The sequence below is a fragment of the Pinus tabuliformis genome, chromosome 8 (genome assembly GCF_031772625.1).
Source record: "Pinus tabuliformis cultivar Carrire ecotype Pingquan chromosome 8, CPIR1, whole genome shotgun sequence".
Classification (NCBI taxonomy): domain Eukaryota; kingdom Viridiplantae; phylum Streptophyta; class Pinopsida; order Pinales; family Pinaceae; genus Pinus; species Pinus tabuliformis.
In genome coordinates this window covers 737,404,124-737,425,716 of record NC_142294.1, presented here as the reverse complement: position 1 = coordinate 737,425,716, position 21,593 = coordinate 737,404,124, and the positions used below count along the sequence as shown (strand labels likewise).

Genomic DNA, 21,593 nt, shown 5'->3' with positions numbered 1-21,593 from the left:
GACACACCGGCAGATACTCAGTGTCCCAAGGAAAACCGATTCTCGAAGAGAAGGAGATCGATTTCAGAGGGAGAGTTGCAGGGTAAAGGAAGAGGAGGGCATCAGCAGTAGTCAGTGACTGAAGAGGAGGTGACGCGGGGCTATCGAGAGATAGCACAGAGGGAAGACACAGTCTAGGATACGCAGTCCTCACGCAGGCCGACGCAAAGGGACACAGAGCGACGCAGAAGTAGAAGGGTCTCTAGGGTGTCAGAAAGTTTCCAGGAGAGGGATGAACTTTGCCTCAGGTGTTTTCTCTCAGTAGTGTCTCAATTTCTCTGTAAATCATTCCTTGTAAAAGCAATTGTTGCTGAAGATTAATAAAACCCTCATCTGTTGCACCGGTTTTCCCACATTGGGTTTTTCTAAGGACAATTGTCCAAAAGCAACTGTGTTAATGTGATTGGTTCTTGTGCTTGTATATCATTGTTATTTGTCTATGTAATTATGTGATAACTAGAGTAGAATTTATTTGAATATTCACTGAAGGGATTTCGTAAATAACTTATTGTGAGAAATAAGTAGATGAAATAAATCAGTTGCTCCAGTAAAATTTCGTATTTGATGAAGAAATTTCAACCCCCACTCCGGTTATCAGTTTTCCTTGTCACTCCATGCATTTAGTTTTAAATCCAAGCATGATAAAAATTCTAAAATCTGGAAATGACAATAATTTTCTGAAAACACAAATTTAGAGATTTCACAACTGCAAAAATTGCATAAATAAAACACAGCAAAATTATGACAACCACACACAGAAAATAACACAGTGATTTTTGGTCAATGTGACCCTGGAAAAACCCCCTACAACTCTTGGGGAAAACCAGTTTGAGAGCTCTTCTTTATTTCTGAAAATGATTTTATAGAGAAATTGAAATACACAGTAAAAATTCCAGCAACAACAAATTACAACTTATTTCGATTTTCGTGTTTGAACTCCACCTCGAAAATCATGCCAATCAGCGAACAGTGAAAACATAAATTTTTACAGCAATAAAACAACATTAAATGTTGTACGGCCAACCTTGAAAAATATGCCCAAAACTTGCTGTCCCTCTTCCTCGATTTCTGTGCCTTTCTCTTGCTATACGGTTTTTCCTTGGGATGCGTGTCAATAAATGCTACTGCCCAGATTTGCTGAAATATATTCTTGCTGCTCTCCTTCACTTCCTCACTACTCAGAAATTCTCTCCTTGCTCTCTCTTCTCTTTCTCTCAAATGCTCATGAAAGAATGAATTGATCTTTTCCTCTTCTCTTCTCCTTTTATTCTCTAAATGACCTTTTGGGTTACCCTAAGATCTAATGGCTGAGATTCATTTATATCTAGGGATGAGAATAAATTTGCATTTAATTCTCACTTTCTATTTTTTAACTCACCCACTTAAATAAAGACCCACTTAGCCTTTTATTTCCATATTCACTTTTTCACTTTCTAATTCTTCATTCACTTTAATAAAGTCACCTTTAAATTAGAATGTAACTTTACCACTTATAAAGTCACTTCTAAATTAGAATGTAACTTTACCACTTATAAAGTCACTTTTAAATTAAATTGACTTTACCACTTATAAAGTCACTTTAGGAGAAAAGTAAAAAATAAATTTGGACTCTTTTCCCTAGGCCAAAGATCAAAGCCTTAGGGAACCACTTGTCCTCTGGTACCCAAATTTTAACATTTGAAATTTTCAAAATTTGGGCTCTGGATTCGCTACCAAGTGTGTGGTGCAAGTGTGTAGCCCGATGGGAAAGGTGGTCTAGGTGCATCATCATCATCAAACAAGTGCGGCAAGAGCAAGCAATAAGTGGTGTTGAGGATCCCATGGCGTGGCTATCTACTCTTTGCTATAGTGGAGGCCCATGGCTCTCAATGGTCACCCTACAAATGCCATTAAGACTCCCTGGAGGGCTTGGACCACGTATAGGGAGACCAAACCCCAAGATGAAGACCCACCTGCAATCTTGTATAAGATCCAATGCATCCCCTTGCCTTCCAGTACAACAATTCATTAGTGCAATTAAGCAAATGAGCTTACAAATCATGGAACTAAGTGGGCACTTCATAGTGGCATGCCCTTCCATAATGGGCTTTATGTGTCCCCATGCTCAAGAGGGAGTTTAATCAAGGATTCTATTAAGTGGTTTCAACCCCTAAGGGACTGACAGGTCCATGGTATATCTATCAAATGGTAGGTGTCATGTGAAATAATGGTGGAATGGAGTGGGGTAGCAAGGGAAGGCTCCAAGCCACATGCCATGGTACAAGGGTTGCTATAATGAGGGAAGCCCACACATGTGTGTATAGATGTCGGAGGGAGCAATCGTGGTACATGTTGATTTTTGGTAGCATCAGATGTGCTCTAAGTCTCAAAATTTACAAGGAGGCTTAGATACATTGTTAATTTTAGGTATGTTCTATGCTTAGAGCAATTTACTTCAATTTTTCATTTTAGCCCAACGATAATATTCAGATTAGCAATCACATCAGCAAGATAGTAAAGTGCAGATAGAACATAAATATAAATAGCAGAAGACAAGCCAAGACAAGAGGACACAAGATGTGGCACCAGCCATGGACAAACCCCAATGTGGGAAAACCCTTGATCAATTCTTCTTATATTCTTCAATAGTTCAGCAGAGAGAGAGAAAGATAGTACAAATACATTGAAGTCAATACTAAACTTGCCAAAATAGGAGACCAGACATTAGAGATCTTCACCATGAAGATGACACAACAGATCTGATGACAAGGACTGAAGATATGCAGCAGATGATAGGTCTAGAATAGCTCAACCAATTTCCCCAAAATATTGATGCTTTCCTTCTATAAAACTCTTCCTCCTTTGTTGCTTCATTGATCATGTCAAGGTTGTTAATTTGGCAACTTGTGTATGCTAAAGCATATCTTGGCAAACTTGATCTCTGGTTAGGGCACAAGATGTGAGAGCTACTGCACCCTAAACATACTCCACACTCCACCTATTTACTGCGGATAGCCTTCATACTGATCTCCAATGATACGCTGCCTTATAGGGTCTGAACGCAACACTTAAAGAGGCCTCCAACTACTGGCTATGGCCTGCAACCTTGCCTAGCAGTTGACTGTAACTTTTGTCCCTTCACACAGTGACCCAATCAACCTTTAAACAGTGTTCTCAAGCACCTCCTTATTGTGGATTCTCCTTCCCTTTAAATCGAGCTTAGGAACAATACTAACATGCCCAAACAGCCTTGTTGTCACCTACAGCAATGTGACAATATCACAGATCCTCCATGTTGTAATATAATTACCCTTGTTGCGGTTTAGATTCACTTTCCTTGCTACGTCTAAGGGTCCTTTCATACTGTGATAAGGGCTCCTTTAACTACGGCTTTCCTCCTTCATTTGCTGCTGATTAGGGCCTCTCCAACTGCGGCCAAGATGACCTCCTTTAGGACTGTGACTAGGGCAGCATTAGCCCTACTTTGACAGTGGATGTGTCTCCTCCTTTAGGACTGCGTTTAGGTCATCATTAGGGCTTCCTGAAACAATGGATTAAGGTCTCTTCTAGACCTGCGGTTAGGGCTCTTTTAAGGCTTTCTTTGACAGTGTTAAAGCCTCTCCTTGCTGCGTTATAGAAGCCTCTTTTAGGACAGCGAAGGAGCCTCTCTTCACTATGATAAGACTCCTCCATGACTGCAGCTAGGGCATGCTTCATTGACTGTGTTTTAGACTTCTCTTTGACAGCATCTAGGGCTTCCTTTGACAGCGTTGAAGTTCCCTTTAGATAGTGTATAGAAACCCTCTCCTTGCTGCTAGAAGAGCCTCCTCTTGACTGCATATAAAACCCTCCTTGACTGCGTAGAGGTGTCTCCTCCTAGGACTGCGTAGAGCCTTCTTTGACTATGTCTAGGGCTAGGGCTAGATCTTCTCTAGGGCAGCGTATTCTCCTATAGATCTCTCCTACCACCAAAACCCAAACAAGTGGAGAGAGATCACAAGAGATGTGTGTCAAAATGACTTGAAGACCTCTTCTATTTATAATAAAACGTTGAGGACAAGTGGGGGTAATTTGGTTGCTGGCCGACCTTGACGAATTGTCACATAACACAAATAAATTCATATCTCCATGAATACATGTCAGAATCGGATGATCTTTAGATCAATCCTACACCTCTCGACGAGAGGAATCCAAGAAAAATATTAGCTGCCATAAATAAGAAGACCCACATGGAATTTGGCCCTAGTTGCCAATTTTAACACACATGCATTCTCCAATACCCAAAAATCGTTTTGGGAAATTCCACCCGGAGACGGTTTTATTAAAATAATTAATAATTTTTAATGGGACTCTAAGTCTAAACTTAGGAAATTAAAATAATTAAAGGGTATTAATCTAACTATGGGTGAAACTTCTAGAAGAAAACAAGGATCAAGCCAAAATGACCTAAGCCATTGATTAGAAGTTAATCTGGGCCGTTGGTTGTCCAACAGAAAGATATAAGAAGAGGCTTGAGGGGCACTTGGAGAACATATCAAATAGAGTTCAGAAGATCGAATTTCTAAAGCAGAGCAGTTGTCGGTGAGAAATTTGAAGTGAGATTTTGCAGTGAGGGGCAAGGATAGTTCTGGTTGGAGATTTCTCCTGATCCGGGAATACTCAGCAGAGGAGGCAAAGAGAGATCCAGGAGACGCACCGCAGAGCTAGAAGAGGCTAATGCAAGGCCACGTAGAGGCAACGTAGGCTGACACAGAGCCTTGAGGAGGTTCAAAAATTTGCTATAGGAATCGATTTCATAGGCCAAAAGTCGAGGTGTGAGACCTGGAGGTGAAAATCAAATTTCCTGGGCAACAAATCGATCAGCAAAAGGGGTGACGCAGTCCCTAAAGGTTGTGGCAGTGACTGCGCAGAGGCAGCCAGGGGTAGTTCATTTAGTGGTTGGATCAGTTAGATCTCCAATGATAGTGTGAGGTAATATCACTTATCTCTTTGTCAATGATATTCTCTGTACTGGATAGCCAGGAGGGCATCCAAAGATTGTATTTAGAAATTATTACTACTTAATAATAAAACCCTCAACTGTTGCAATGGTTTTCCCACACTAGGTTTTTCCGGGGACATTTGTCTAAAAATAACTGTGTAGATGTGTTGTGTATTTCCTTCTTGTTCAGTTTCTTGTTTCAGTATTTTATTTAAATGGTGAAGGCTGCAATGTATTGGTTTCGATGTTTACTGTAGGAAACAGTAAATAATTTTGTTCAATGATTAACAAATAGAAGAAACATAATCAGTTGTTGTAGTAGAAATTTCCAATTTGGGCATCCAAATTTTCACATGGTATCAGAGCTGCAGGTGAAACAAGAGAGCAGAGCCGAAAGAGCCCAGTGTTGAAGGAGGAAGGAGTTCGAAATTCCTGCAAAGGTAGCAATTCGAATCCCCAGAGGGATTGCGCAGTTCAGGCTAGGAGGGCTAGATTTTCGTGGTGAATCTCCCTCTAAGTGAGTCGACAGAGAGGTAGGATTTCCAAATCGAAATCTCTCTGCGGCAGAAGGAGTAGTGCAACAAAAGCTTCAGCAAAGAGGGGTTTTTGGTGGGACACAGTTTTCTGCAGACAGTTGTTGGGTAGAAAGACATCAGAAGGAAGAAGAATCATTTGAGGAAATTTCTTCCTCAAAGAATTCATAGCCAGGGAATTCGAATTCTCATTTGTTGAGCAACAGCAGGAGAGAGGAGGTCACTCGACTTTTTTGAGTGGCAGAGATGGCAGCCAGTGGATTGAGAGATCAGGATTGGTTGGATGGTGCATCCAACTATGTGATCTGGAAGGCAAGGAAGTCGTGCCTTCTAGATGAGCATTTTCTCAAGATCTACGTCGACAGCATGGTAGTTGAGCCCGTGGACCCAGATTCGCTTAAGAAGTACAAGGGATAAATGGTGAAGACAGAGTGAAGGATCATATGGTTTGTCACATTACTAGCAGAGACATTGCCAAGGAGATGTGGGATGCTTTGTCGACGCTATATCAAGGATCTTCCAAGTAGCAGAAGATGTACTCAGAGCAAAAGATGAGATCTATGCAGACGCAGAAGGGGGAACGCATTGATCTGTTCCTTACTAAGCTTCAGGAGACCCAAGATGAGCTAGCAATTGTCGGTTCAACGCCTCAAGGTTCCAAGATGGTAAGACTAGCCCTGAATTCAATTTCTGAGTGGCAAGTTTTTGTCCAGAGCATCCTAGGCAGGGCAACTTTGCCAGACTAGGATGGAATGTGGGCAGCTCTTAAGCAAGAGGAGCTGAGGAGAGACTTGGTCAAGTGTAAACTTGACGAAAGCAGCAGCAGTGGGTCGAAGCCCAAGGAGGAGGAAGAGAATGCAGCCCTCACATCCAAGGGGCAACAGGAGCAGTGGAAGAAGAAGAAAGATGTTTCGAAGATCAAATGCTTCAGGTGTGGTGAATTCGGTCACTACGCAACACAGTGTCCTCTCAAGAAGAAGGACAAAGATGAGAAGCATGATCCGAAGGTTGCAGCCGTGAAGATTGAGGAGGAGGAGTTTGCCATGACAGCCCAGGCATCTCCAGGAGGGAGGTGGGGAGATCTAGAGTTGTAGTTCAAAAGGACTGCAATTGGGCAAGATCCTTGAGGAGTCCACCTCTCAGATCAATTCCTTGCAATAGGAGCCCAGATCAGAAGTAGAAGGATGGATCGGGGCAGTTGATGCAAAGAAGTGTTGGAATAACAGTTGCAGTGGCTAGGAGCGCCAGAGACTGAGCAGCGCAGAGCTAGAGTTGACAGTTGTGCAGTTGGCACAAAGCAGAGTCAGCAACAGTGTAGAGGCTTTAGAGGGTCAGCGTAGAGACTAGCAGCAGTCAAAACTCCAGCAACGAGATGCATCACACTGAACACTTGTTAGTAATTTGGGATGCTTTTCCATTGTTGATGTAGTAGCAGCAGCAATTGGAGAAGGTTGCAGTGCAGATGCAGTATTGGCAGTGGCAATGCCAGCAGCAACACAAATGCAAAATTGAGAGGGAGTTGCAGTATGGATGCAGTGTTGGTAGTGGCAGGGTCAGCAGCAGTACAGATGCAGCATTTGCGCAGTAGTTGGTGGACAAGATGTCAGACATCAGCAGTGCAGAAAGAGATGTTATAGAACAGAGTGATGCTTCAGCAGGTTGCATTGCTAGAGCACATTCCTCGCTAAGAGGGAGTGTTGATTTTTGGTAGCATCGGATGTGCTCTGAGTCTCAAAATTTGCAGGGAGACTTAGACACATGCATTCTCCAATACCCAGAAATCGTTTTGGGAAATTCCACCCGGAGACAGTTTTATTAAAATAATTAATTATTTTTAATGGGACCCTAAGTCTAAACTTAGGAAATTAAAATAATTAAAGGGTATTAATCTAATTGTGGGTGAAACTTCTAGAAGAAGACGAGGATCAAGCGAAAATGATCTAAGCCATTGATTAGAAGTTAATATGGGCCATTGGTTGTCCAACAGAAAGATATAAGAAGAGGCTTGAGGGGCACTTAACATATCGAATAGAGTTCAGAAGATCGAATTTCTAAAGCAAAGAAGCTACTAGTGAGAAATTCGAAGTGAGCTTTTGCAGTGAGGGGCAGGGATAGTTCTAGTTCAAGATTTCTCTTGATCCGGGAATACTCAGTAGAGGAGGTAGAGAGAGATCCGGGAGAGGCAGTGCAGAGCTAGAAGAGACTGATGCAGGGCCATGCAGAGGCAGTGTAGGCTGACGCAGAGGCAGCACAGAGCCTTCAGGAGGTTCGAAAATTTGCTATAGGAATCGATTTCCAAGGCCAGAAGCCGAGGTGTGAGACCGGGAGGTGAAAATCGCAGTTCCTAGGCAGTGAATCGATCAACAAAAGGGGTGACGCAGTCCCTAGAGGCTGTGACGCTGAGTTGACGCAGCGACTGCGCAGAGGCAGCCAAGGGTCGTTCATTCAGTGGTTGGATCAGTTAGATCTCCAATGATAGTGTGAGGTAATCTCACTTATCTCTCTGTCGATGATATTCTCTATATTGGATAGCTAGGAGGGCATCCAGAGATTGTATTCATAAATTAATATTGTTTAATAATAAAACCCTGAGTTGCTGCACCGATTTTCCCACACTGGGTTTTTTCAGGGACATTTGTCCAAAAATAACTATGTAGATGTGTTGTATATTTCCTTCTTGTTCAGTTTCTTGTTTCTGCATTTTATTTAAATGGTGAAGGCTACAGTGTATTGGTTTCGGTGTTTACTGTAGGAAACAGTAGATAATTTTGTTCAGTAATTAACAAATAGAAGAAACATAATCAGTTGTTGCAGTAGAAATTTAGGCATCCAAATGTTCATAGTACATGAGTTACCCTTCAACCCTTCTTCATATGCCTTTTGCCTTTTTTTGTTTCAACTGCTCAAGGCACCAAGGAACAGGAGCATGATATGAATGATATAGTAGTGAACACCGTCTTAAGGTTGGGCAGTCCATCACCCACCAAGGGTTTGGATAATCATGGGTTCCTTAATGATGTAGGGGGCTCATATAAGGGGCCCTAGGAACCAAGGTGATGGCCATAATGATAGGGATAGAGCTCATGTTTATCTTTTTCCCACGTGTTAATTTTTATGTCCCAGCCATCTTTTGCATTTTATGGTACATTTCCTATTGTAAGCAGCCAAATTATGCTTTTAATTTTCTTTTTAGCTGTATCAACCTCTGGGGCATCATTCCAGGCCCGACCCAAAGTATGGACAAGGGGAGGGGAGGCTAACTCCTTGTGGACCCAAAGGACAATTGTGGACCCGGATGGGAAATATGTGAAAAGGGGTTATAATAAGCAGAGGGGGAGTAATGTATGTGATGTCGAGAAGCGGGACCACGCAACCAAAATTACGGTTTCCCATGTAATGCTACTCCTAAAGCTAGTAGCCAATAGAGGAGATCCCATGGGACTAAAATACAAGCTTAACCAACAAGTTAAACAAGGGAACAAGTGTACAGACCAAGCCCATTCTTTCTGCCAAATCCCCCCACTAATCCATGCCTAGAAGTTTCCATGATAAGTAAGCAAAAATACCCAACTACATAATGAAAGCCATACCTTTAGGGTTGGAAGGCCCACCTTCAAACATATGATCATGACAAATGGGTGAGGGTGCATAATGGTTGGCTCAAGTGGCAGAGATGATGGCACATTGAGCTATCGGTGGCTGCAAGGTGTTGTTGGTTGCCGGTTGAAGACAATCTAGGAGAAAAAAATTCTCCTATGGGGGTCATCCACAGGTGATGGGTAACAGATTCTATTCTTCCTTTTTGCTACTCCATTCTAACCGGGATTGTAGGGAACAATGATCTCCCTCTTGATGTCTGCTTCCTAGCAATAAGCTATAAGTTACTTTGAAGTATATTCACCCCCATTGTCGGATCTAAGAGTTTTTATCTTTCTTTCAGTCAGGGTCTCAACTTCGGATCTAAATTCCTTGAATTTTTCAAATACTTCATCCTTTGTCTTGAGAAGATAGAGCCATGTCTTTCTAAAGTGATCATCAATGAAGGTCACATAGTATTGGTGGCCTCCAAGAGATTTATTAGACATGGGCCCACATACATCAGAATGAATGAGGTCTAATATTTCCTTAGACCTTGTGTCATTGCTTGTAAAGGGTTTCCTAGTATTCTTTCCCAAAGCACATCCCTTGCAAACTCCTTCATGGTCCTCCTTAATGTTGGGGATGCCCTTTGCCATTTGACTTAGAGAGGATATTATCTTGTAGTGAATGTGTCCATATATTCTAGGCCAAAGTTCGATGGGACTAATCCCCATTTGAACAAGGGCTTGAAGAGATGGTGTTATAACTCTATATAATCTTCCTTCACGAATCCCAATAACCCTTTCCTTTTCAAAACTAGAATCCCTTCCCCAAACCAAAACTTTACTATTTACAAAAGCAACTCTATCTCCTTTGTCTTCTAAACAAGAAATGGAAAGTAAATTCGTTTTGCAAACGTAGGACATAGAGAATGTTCCTGAGATGTAGCTTTCGTCCACTTTCTAGCTCCAATGATGTAGATCCAAGGCCCTTGACTGCATAGTTGTTGTTGTCTCCAAGCTCCACTGCATGTGATGATGATCCCTTGATAGAGTATGAAGTTGTCCACTTTCTCTTGTCATGTGTCTTGAAGCTCCACTATCAATAATCCATACATTGTCATTGTTACCACTCAAACTAGCAAGGGGCCTAAAAAGGACTCCTAAAGGGGCAACTGCTAGATCAAGGGCAACAATGGAGACTTAACCCACTGTCACTTCAGCTAAGACTCCCTACTCTTTACAAACTTTCACTGATGAGAGGAGACCAGGTATAATAAGGATCACAAAGATGAATAGATCAAAGATAGGATAAAGGGTGATCCTAGAAGCCTATTCACAAAAGAGGCTCAAGATTGTGGCTTGCTTGTCTTGGAATACAAGATGGAAGGCTCTCTAAGAAGGGCTTGGGGAGAATTTCAAGGGTTAGGTTTTGAGTATGTGTCTTATAAAGGAGATCCCTAAGCCCTAGAATTCTTGTGGAAACTTGGGTTCCAAGCGATCTTTGAAGAATTAACCTTGATAGTGCATGGGACCACACGGGACCAAGTGGACCCAAGGTTAGCTCAAGGGGATAAGATTTAGCAACCAATGATATACTTGAGCTAATTAGGGAGGGGAAATGGATCAAGGAATGAATTTTCAATGAAAGGCAATGCAAGGATCCCAGTGATGTTTCTAGCCTAAGGGAAACCAAGGGCAAGAATTGGTCTTTGATCTAGGGCTTATGATATCTCAAGATCCCACTATCGGAATCTCATGAAATTTGGAGGGCTTCTTGAGGACACACCAACACAGTTGTGGACCAAAAATCAAAGTATTTGGATGGCTAGATTGTGAGATAATTGATGCCCTAGGTGACCTATGTAGGCTAGGCCTAGAAAAAGAGGGGAAGGTGAAAGAAATAAGCTTTAAAGTGATCACCAGAGGAGGACCAGTGCTTTTTCCTTTGGGAGAGATGGAGTCATGGAAGATTTAGAGTTTGGATTGATTTCCACTTGTCAAGGAGGCCTAAAAGACAACTTCGTTGGGCATTAGGGCTTAATGGAAGTAGCTTCAAGGTCATTTATACTTATTCAACAATATTTGGTGACTTGTCAAGAAAAGTATGTCCCTAGGAACATGCATTCATTTAAACATGGCCCAATCATGATCCAACACTATTTAGAGATTTAATTTCCACAATTTCGTTCCAAGAAAAGCAGCAAATTAACCCCAGAATAGCGAAAATCCCAATATCATCAATGCAGCAACATAAAGAGTCAAAATAGCATTAACATAGTATTTACATGCAAGAAGAATATATCCAATCACCAATATATGCCAATCATAGAAGCTCCAAGACAAAGAAGAACAACCAAACATCGAAATTCATCCATTCATCCAAAAAGTCTCATCCTCAAAAGATAGTGAAAATCTTACAAAAAGATATGATCCAATCCAAGTGATGATGAGATAATGAACTCATCTCACTTGTATTTATACACTAATGAGGAGTTCGAATTAGCCTCCTTGGCCTACATAAGCCCCAAAAATAAAATAATGTTCTAATAATCTAACTTTTGGTGACAAGCCCACCAAAGTAGCTCATAAATGAAATAATAAGCCTCTCAAGAGGTCAAATAATAATCTATGCATGTTTTAGGGCCCTCTAAGAGGCCTAATGAGGCCCATGGGTGTCATAATGAAGAGTAGGACCCTCAAAAATGATGGACAAGGGGTTGGCCCCTTATTCTCTAAACAATAAACCTGTGGTGCTCCCAATGGGTGTGGCGGCACAACAATAACCTCATGGGTCTCCAAATGAGTCGAAGATGCTCGTAGATCATCTACAAGGGCTCTGATGATGATGTAGGGGATGCCACATCGTCCTACTTGTCCCGGGTCAGCTGCCAAGTGCATGATACATTTGTGGGGCCGGCTAGGCAAAAAATAAACCAGATGCATCTTCCTCATCCAATGGGAGTATCTCGAGCATATCTGACCATCCTCGAGGATCCATGGAGTGTTGTCTACTGTTGTGGAGGCCCATGGCTCTCAACACACATTCTACATGTGCCAATGTAGCCCTCTGGAGGATTAGTCTGAAAATTTCTAAATAGAAATCCTACTGCGGTGATTAATATTATTTCTTCTACTTATTACCTCATAAGTAAGTTATCTACAGTATTCTTATGGCAAATATCGAAATATATTCTACTGTAGCCTTCACAATTAAAACATTGCACAAGGTAAATGTAAGTAATACACTGGCACAAATATAATCACAATGACAGTTATTTTTGGACAATCATCCCCGAAAAAGCCCAATGTGGGAAAACCGGTGCAGCAGATGAGGGTTTTTATTATTCTTCAGCAAATTCTCTTGTACAAAATTACAGCCAGCAAAATAGGAATGAGAAATTTTACAGACACTTCTTGACCAAGTTCTACCCCAGATGAAGCACTTCTTCTTCCCCGGAATCCTTCTGATCCTCTCCACATCAAATTGCTCTCTCAGGCTCAGCGTCAAGTTGCCCACGGAGGTTCTGAGTCAAACTACCTATGCTCTGCCTCTTTCTGGATCACCCTGTTGTTGCTTTGCGTCTCACTGCCTTGCACTCTCTGAATGTGTTGATGCCCTCTCTCTCTGTCTCACCTGCAACTCTCCCTCTGAATCGATTTTCTCTTGCCGAACTTCGACCAGTGAGAAAATCAATCTTACTCGGGTAACTGAGTATCTGCCTCTAGTGTATTTCCAAATGACCCTCAAGCCCCTTCTTATATCTTCCTGTTGGACAACCAACGACCTAGATTAACTCTTAATCAAAGGCTCAAATCGTTTTGACTTTATCTCCATATTTTTCTAGAAGTTTCACCCACAATTAGATTAATACCCATTAATATTTTAATTTTCCTAAGTTTAGACTTAGGAACCCCATTAAAAATATTAATTATTTTAATAAAATCGTCTCTGGGTGGAATTTCCCAAAATGGTTTTTGGGTTCTTTGGAATGCATGTGCCCAAGCCTCCCTGCAAAATTTGAGGCCTAGAGCACATCTGATGCTACCCCAAATCAACAATTAGAACCCTATATAAGGAGACCAAACCCAAGATGGAGACCATCTGCAATCCTGCATAAGATCCAATGTGTCCCCTAGCCTTCTAATACAACAAATCATTAGAGAAGTCAAGTAAATGAGCTTACCAATCATGGACCACAGGTGGGGACTTCATAATGGCCGGCCCTTCCATAATGGGCTTCGAGATGTGTCAATGTCTCCTAAATTCCAAATGGGGTTAACCAAGTATCCTATTAGGTGGTTTCTACTTTTAAAGAGGATAATATGTTCAAGGTACATCCTTCAAAAGGTGGTGGCATGTGATAGATAGGTGAATGAAGGAGGGGATGAGAAGGTGCAGCCATGGGTCACATCCTGAGGTACAAGGGTAGCTAATAAGAGGGAAGCCCACACTTGGGTTTATAATGTATAGGAGGGAGCAATCATGGTACATGAGGTGCTCCGACCTTGATTTTTCCACCCTTCTTTATATGTCTTTTGTCTTTTTATGGTTTTCTTTGATTAACTGCTTGGGGCTCAAGGGATAAGAGCATGATGCATAAGATATAGCAGTGAATACCCACTTTTAAGGTAGGGCGGTTCATTGCCCACCAAAGGTTGGGATAATCGTGGGTTCCTAATGATGAAAGAGGCTCATAGAACCTGTAGGAACCAAGGTGATGGCCATGATGATGGGGTAAAGCTCATGTATTAGCTTTTGCCCACATGCTAAATGTGTTTGTCCCAGCTATCTTTTTCATTTTGTGGTACATTTTCCTGTTGAATGTGGCCAAATATGCTTTTATCTTTCTTTTTAGCTGGATCAACCTCCGGGGCATCATTCCAAGCCTGACCCAAGGTGTGGGCAAGGGGAAGGGGCAAGCTAACCCTATGTGGACCTAGTGGAGGAATGTGGACCTAGGCAAGAGATATGATGAACGAGGTAATAATGAGTGGAAAGGGGGTAATATGGGCAGATAAGGGAGCGGGACCATGCAACCAAAATTTGGGTTTCCCATGAAATACCATCCTTAAAGCCAAATGGTCAGTAAAAGAGATTCCACGGAACTAGAATGGAAGGTTAATATCCAAAAGGGGTCTAGGGGACAAGGGCACAGACCTGACCCATCCTTTCCGCTGAATCCCCCCATTAATCCATGCCCAGAAGTGTCCATGATAAGCAAACTACAATACTCAATTACCAAATGAAAAGGCATACCTTTAGGTTCGGGAGGCCTACCTTCAAACATAGGTTCATGGCAGATGGACGAGGGACCACATCACTGCCTCAAGTGGCGGAGAAATTGCACAATGAGCTAGCTAGTGGCTGTAAGGGTTGTTGGCTGAGGACCATCTTGGAAAAAAAAAAAATCTCCAAGGGATATCACCCACAAAATGGTGGGTAACAGTCATCCCCTGTACTTGTAAGTGAAACCAAGAATCCTTCATTCTTGATTCTTCTAGAGTGATTGAAGATGATTCTTCCAACGAATCTTCTTACAGTTTTCAAAAGATTGAGTCCCATCTTCAAATAGCTGGTCATTGAGAGAGTGACATTTTCTTCCAAGATTGCTTTCCTTCCTTCAAATGATAGCCAACAAAATGATCTTCAAATAGTCCTTCCTTCACCTTAGCTCTGAAACCATGTTGAGAAACCAATGCATGTAGATATTAGGGTTTGATTCCTATTTTCTTGATAATTACTTGTGATTTATGTTGGCTTCTTTTACTACTTTATTATGTTCTCTTTCATCAAGCAATTACCAAATTAAAAATGTATGAATATCACAAGAACAAGGAACACAAGATATAGGCACTTAACCACGGAAAAACCCCTATCTAGGGGAAAACCCAGTCCAACTCTTCCACTCGTAGAATCAAATCAAAATGAGACAATCCAAGACCTTTTGACCTAGAAAAAGGACCTCCTCCAATCACCAAGTCAGCCCTTCCTTCATGTGGACAAACTCTGTGAAATCCTCCAAGTGTCAGCTCCTCAAAACTGATTCAATCCAGAATTTCAGCCCCCTAGCTACAGAATTTCGGACCTGCAATTACTGCAGAAATTTCAGCCCCTGCAACTTGCCCAGAAACCCTAGAAAACTCGCACATGTGAAAGAGAGAGATGCTCCAAACTTCAATTTTGCTTCTTCCTTGAATTAGGTCTTCTTTTCCTGCAATTCGCTCTCTTTTTCATCTACTTTCTCTTGTTAGATCGAACATGTGAATGTGTGCTTCCAAGTGAGTCGAGCTACCTGAATTTATACCTCTTTTGTTGGGTTGAATAGCCCTAATCTGGGCCGACTTCATCAGGATAGGGCCGACTTAGTGAGGAGGTGAAAAATGACACTTTTGACTCAAGAATAATTTTCTTTACATGATACAAATGCCCAAGAAGGGTCTAATAAATGTGACAAAGACTCTTTTGACTCTTGACAAAACCTAGAAGCCTTCAATGGAGGCTATGACCTAGAAAATAAATAAAAGAGCATGAAACCCATGCTTCAAAAATATTTTTCTTTTACAATAAAATTTATTTTTCTTTTCTTTTGACAAATACAATTATGAAGACTGACACTAGTTACATTCTTCAACACGCCAAGAGCAGCAACCAGCTTCCAAATTCTGAGATTTGTGAACAGCAGCCACGTTATGAGCAGCTACCAATGAGAATCATCTTGCAGTGTGAGAACAGCTTCCAGGATCCAGCATTTGCCATTTTCAGATTTTCTCAGGCCATATATTTCTAGGTAAGCTTGTTCAATGTCCACATTCCTTTTAGGTTTTAAATTTCAATGGCATCTTGATCTCGTTTTATTCTTTTCCTGACGGTTGACAGTTCTAAGTGAAACAATGAATATTATTATTAAAGGAACTTATTACCTGTTCACTGTTAGCCTTTAGATCTAGTGTAAAATTGTAAACATTAAATTATATTTTGCAGGCAGTGAAAAGTTTGTAATAGTGTCACACAATAATTATTGGGTTTTAGTATTTACAATTTCATCCTATTTAGTATCATAATTTATAAGTTTATTAGCCTATTTAAGTATAATGTAATGAGTAATATATCTTCTCATGACTTAATAGTTTTACGCAATGGTGTCTCACCTAGGGTAATGTTTAATTCTATGTCTATAGTTTATATTTTATTTAACAACGTTTTAACTTTTTCTGCACTAAACCAGCAATGTTTAATTATTTTATATTTATCTGTTTAAAAAAGACGAGGACACAATGTTTTTATCTAGCCTGAGAAATGGTTATTCATAAGATAGATTAGAAAATGGTACACTTTATTTTCGAAGTATTGTTTTGTTGCCTGGTCTTCTCTTGCCCAAAATAAATGGCCATTCCTGTTTGCTTTAAAATAACAAACTCTTGACCATTGTATTCCTAACAACCCAAACTCATCTCACCCTTATGCTAAACTAATGTCACAGCTAAGTATTTTTTCATATCAGGAACTAAATCATCGTATTGAATTTGAAAGAAGTAATATCTTCATCCTACTTAGAAGCATTGAATTAAAGTGATGAACTCATTTATGTCAACATGGTCAATGCAGTTGGGTAGCCCAATCGTTTAGCTTCCCTGTCAGGGTATAACACTAACGTTAATTAATATGACTACAAGGTTCCTTGCGAAACATAATAGCACTAGATATCCCTATATAGTCATCAACTGTACTCAGTGTTTGGTATACTATGGACACAATGGCATGTGAAACAGAGATGGATCTCAATCTGTCTCTCTTTTTTTAGGAAAACATGTATATCTCAGACCACTGTCAAAGGTACTAACAAAAAGATAAATATATGAAAGAACTTTGGCACAATGAATTACCGAACCCTCCTGCTGGAGGAAAGCGATGAGCAGCATCACCAACAAGTATGACTCGATCATCACAACAGGAAAACTTTTCAGCAACTTCTGCATGCATTACCCATTGCTTTATGGATTTGACCTCTATGTCTACATGGTCATCACCTACCAAATTAAGAATTGATTTCCTACAGACCTGCAAAAATGCAAACAGAGAACACAATCAGTGCATTCAACTTGTAGTTTTCCATGCTCAACTGACAAAAATTACATTTGTTCTTTGAGGCGTAAAGTGGGCACACAATCATTAGCAGCCCTTAAACCATTACTTCAACTCAGAAATTAAGCTAGCAAATATACCAGTCAACTGAAATATTTCATCACAAGAAGTACAACTTAACTGTTTCCTCGGATATAACAGGACTTCAATAAACCTCTTGTTGTAGGCTAAGGACCACAGTCCCTTACAGTGAATGTCTGTGATAAATGGTCACACGCATATTCTTATTTTGACAGATCAGGGGAATCAGCCTTTTTATTCCATTTAAGCAACACAAATAATTTCTGGAATCAAGAATAAGATAAAAACATACAAATTTATCCAAGGGCTAGATTGCTTGGTAGATGCTATTAGCTGGTTGACAGAGGTCTGGGGATCAAAACCCATTGAGTCCCCTAGGGTTACCAGCCAATATTTCAGCTACGTCACTTGTATATTTCAGCCAATATACAAATGAGGAACTATATTTGTTTGGTAAAGAAAGATAAAAGCTACAAACCACAAGAAGTTCCTTAATCCATTAGTCCCAACCAGCATTCACAGATACATTTGTGTGGGAAACACTGTTATAAATCTGTTGCACTTGCTACATAACTTGACCTTGTTGAATTTGTAACTAGGTTCGGTCTTCATAATGTATGATGTTGTAAAGATTCAATAAATAAATACATAAATAAATAAAATTATTTATATATAAAAAAAAAACAAATTGTCATGTCCCATGTGGACATTTGAAAAGAAAAAGAAAAATTTAATTTTTTTTATGTACCTTTAGGTCAAATCCCAACTGCCAAATTGGCCTTCAAGATGATAAGTCGGCTCAGCCTTTAGAGGCACCTTTTCGGACATGGAAACAACTATATATTGGCATTTATTCTCCACCATTTGGCAAGAAATTCAGTGTTCTTCTGTGGACAAAAAATTCGGGTATCTGAGGCAGCTCGTGTGCAATATCAGAGGCAATTATGAGACAGTTCGTGTATAACATCTGAGGCACTTCGCATGGCATAGCTGAGGCAGAACAAAGGGCATTTCTGAGGAATTGTTAAGGACAGGCATGTGGCAGAGGTATGCCAGACATGTAACAACTTATGGACAGAACTTCATGAAGACTGATGGTGAAGGGCTGACTTGGCACTCGGGAAGTCATACTGGTCAAATTGTATATGACTTGGATTTCTCTCTTTGACAAAGATTCTAAAGGAAAGGATTGATGGGTTTTTCCCTGGCCTCTGGCCACTTATGCTGTCTATTGTCCTTTTGTGCACTATGATCTTTACTTTCTTGCTTTATTGATTGCATAATTGCTTGATGACATAATTGTTGAAAAATCTAGGGCATTAGCATTAGGTGATTTCTCTTCTATTAGTGACTGCTTGTGAATGTTTTTTACTTGTTTAGATTAGGATCTTCTTCATGTTAGATTATTAGTGTTCTTCTTCATAAAACAGTAACCAATGCATGAACATAAATAGACAAGAGACACAACATGTAGGCTATGAGCCAGGGCCCAAACCTCTCACTCTTTGAGAGGAAACCCTGCACAAAAATTCTTCTTATAGAGATTCAAATTGACGAATACCAAGACCAAGACCCTTGACCTATTAGCCACTCCAAGACCAAGACACAAATCCTCTTCCACTTTCTCGATTACTCTTTCTTGGTTACTTCAGATCTTGCACCATATGGACTGTGATCACTGAGTTTATCAAGGATGACAGACTTCTTCTCCAGTAGTATCGAAATCTGAAGTCATATCACTGAAGCATAGTCACTATTGATAGCACCGAGACCTTTCTCTCTTGCAATAGTACTGTGATCTTGTCACATACTTCTGACCTACTTCCTGTGGTGGCATCGAGTATTGCGAGACAGAGATTACACCAAGAGATTATACTGAGACTTTGTCTGCACTGTGATTTCTGTGTTTACACTTCGCTGTCCCTTGAGAGATCTTTACTGTCCCTTTGAGTTCCTTCCGAAATCCATCCAAACTTCTTGACTGTGATGATGTCCGAATTAGTCTCTTATCCTTTCTGCTGTCACTGTGACCCGAATTACAGAGGGATCCGAATTCCCTAGACTGTGAGATGGCATCCAATTCAATCCTGTACCTTTATCAAGCTTCTGTACCAAACTTACTTCTGCACTAGGTCATCCGAATAGAGATCCGAACTGTTCACTGTCTCTTCACCCGAAATTACAGAGAGATATGTGAATTCTTCATGGTCCGAAATATGAAGACCCTAGATACATATATATGGTAGTTTGTCCTAAATTATGAGCCGACTTGAGCATCGAATAGATGTGTCTCCTTGAGTGAACCGACATGAGCCATTATTTCATCTTGCAGGCCCACATAGGAAGAGGACTGTGCTTACCATTGGAGGGCTATTTTACTAGAATACATTTGACATATCTTTATACATGACATTGACTCTTTGACAAATCCTAAGGCTCTCAATGGGAGCCATCTAAAATGAACCTCTTGCTCATGACACTCATGAAGCAAGGCATTACAAAAATAATTTTATTTTCTTCTTCACATCATTTACAAAAGTCACAATTACATGTCATTATGAAGACTGAACCTAGTTACACTTTTCAACAATAATTAAAATGAAGAGAATGCGAAAAGTGAACATATATATCAGTCACAAGTAATTATCATGATCAGAAATTCTAGATTGCACTTGAATTTCAACATAGTTTAAGAGCTAGAAGGAGTTGCAGAGCAGTCATCTGAGTTACATATTTGTGATGAGGTCCAATTTATCTCAGAATGAAGCCATCTCTGATCCAAAGATCCTCCCGGTGGATATCTCTGTGATGACGTCCGAACTTCCTTGGACAATAACTTGATCAAGCCAAATGATCTATATACTATGGATATGATCCCTGTGGTAGACCGAAAACTAATGATATCTCTGTGGTTCAAGACCAAGCCACCTCCTTTCTAAAACAGGTCCAAATCTCTGCAATAAAAATCCGAACTTGTAGAAGGTGATCTAGACTGAACAATCTGAATCCATGAAGCATGCCAAAGTCAAAATTTCATCTCTGGTTTAAATGGCATCCAAGTTATGAACTAGTCTGAGTCTGAGGTTCAAAATGAAGGAGGGTCTGCAACAATTTTGAGTTTGTACTCTTGTAAAACGAATCTCTGTGGCATACAAGTCTGAAGTATGATATCTGTGGCATACGATCTCTGAAATCTGAAGTATGATATCTCAGATAAATCTGCAATTGATCCGAGTTAGGGTGCTGATATGGGCCTGCAGTGACAATCGAAGTTCTGGGAGCTATTCAAGGAGTTGACATCTTGCTAGTTACAATTTCAGACATCTTGTGGTTGAGAGCAGTGTTGCGAAAATCACGATGAAATCGGGATTTTTTCCGCATGGCAATTTAATCAGCCGATGTTATCGGCGATTTTTCCAGAATGAAGAAACCGTGATAAAACCATAAAAATTGTCAAAAAACGAAAAATCGCGAAATTTTTTTCCAAAATGAAAAAATTGTGATAAAATCGTAAAAATCACCAAAAAATTGTGGATGCTTTAGATACCAAAAAATTGAAAATTTTTTATTTTGTTTTGTACTTTTTTAAATTTTGCCAATGTTCTGCCAATTTTTACGATTTTTTCCTTTTTCCGACCTTTGCCGATTTTATCCCGATCGCGATTTCCGCACCATTGGTGAGAGTATATGACGAGAAGACAATCTGATGATAGGGTTCTACCCTTAAATAAAAGGAGATGAGACCTAATCAAGATACTATATAGCCGACCTGATATCCTTACGAAATTGGAAAAGGATTAAACTAGTACGTATCTCTGCCTAATCCAAATGACTTTCAAGAATTAACTTGGTACGTATCTCTGTCTAAAGCTTGACACTCAAGATATGTATTTATTTATTTTTAAAGATTTGTCAGCAAAATCTAGTCTAGGCCTAGTCATAAATATGTTCTTGTTGAATCTAATAACTTCTAATCCAATGAAGCAAGATGATCTCAACATGCCGTAAAGGTATGTGCAAAATATGGTACTCCTTAAAATATTAGAAGACTGAGTCAATATATTGGTATTATTGACAAATGTGAATACAATATTGTTTAATACTAAGTGGCGTTGTTTTCATGTGAATAATAACCAAACAAGTACAAGGACCCAAAAGACAGAGATCTGGATTGCTATAACGTCCGCAAGGTATGTACTATCAAATCACATTTCAAAATTTTGGTTGAAGGACCAGGTATGAGTCTAATGAAAAGAGATCTGCAGTTAGACTTGTGGTTCTCATTGAAACTATTAATAATGCCACACTTGAGTGTA

At 40.2% G+C, this 21,593-nt stretch overlaps 1 protein-coding gene across 2 annotated transcripts in view; it reads right to left on the bottom strand.

The window, feature by feature from the left end:
- The window catches only part of LOC149237689 (uncharacterized), a 304,355-nt gene that overhangs the window by 91,554 nt on the left and 191,208 nt on the right, over positions 1-21,593 (bottom strand). For both annotated transcript variants that reach the window (XM_089372750.1, XM_089372749.1), the window contains exon 6: positions 16,998-17,172. In XM_089372750.1, coding sequence (XP_089228876.1) covers positions 16,998-17,172 — 175 coding nt within the window. The remainder of the gene's footprint in view (positions 1-16,997; positions 17,173-21,593) is intronic.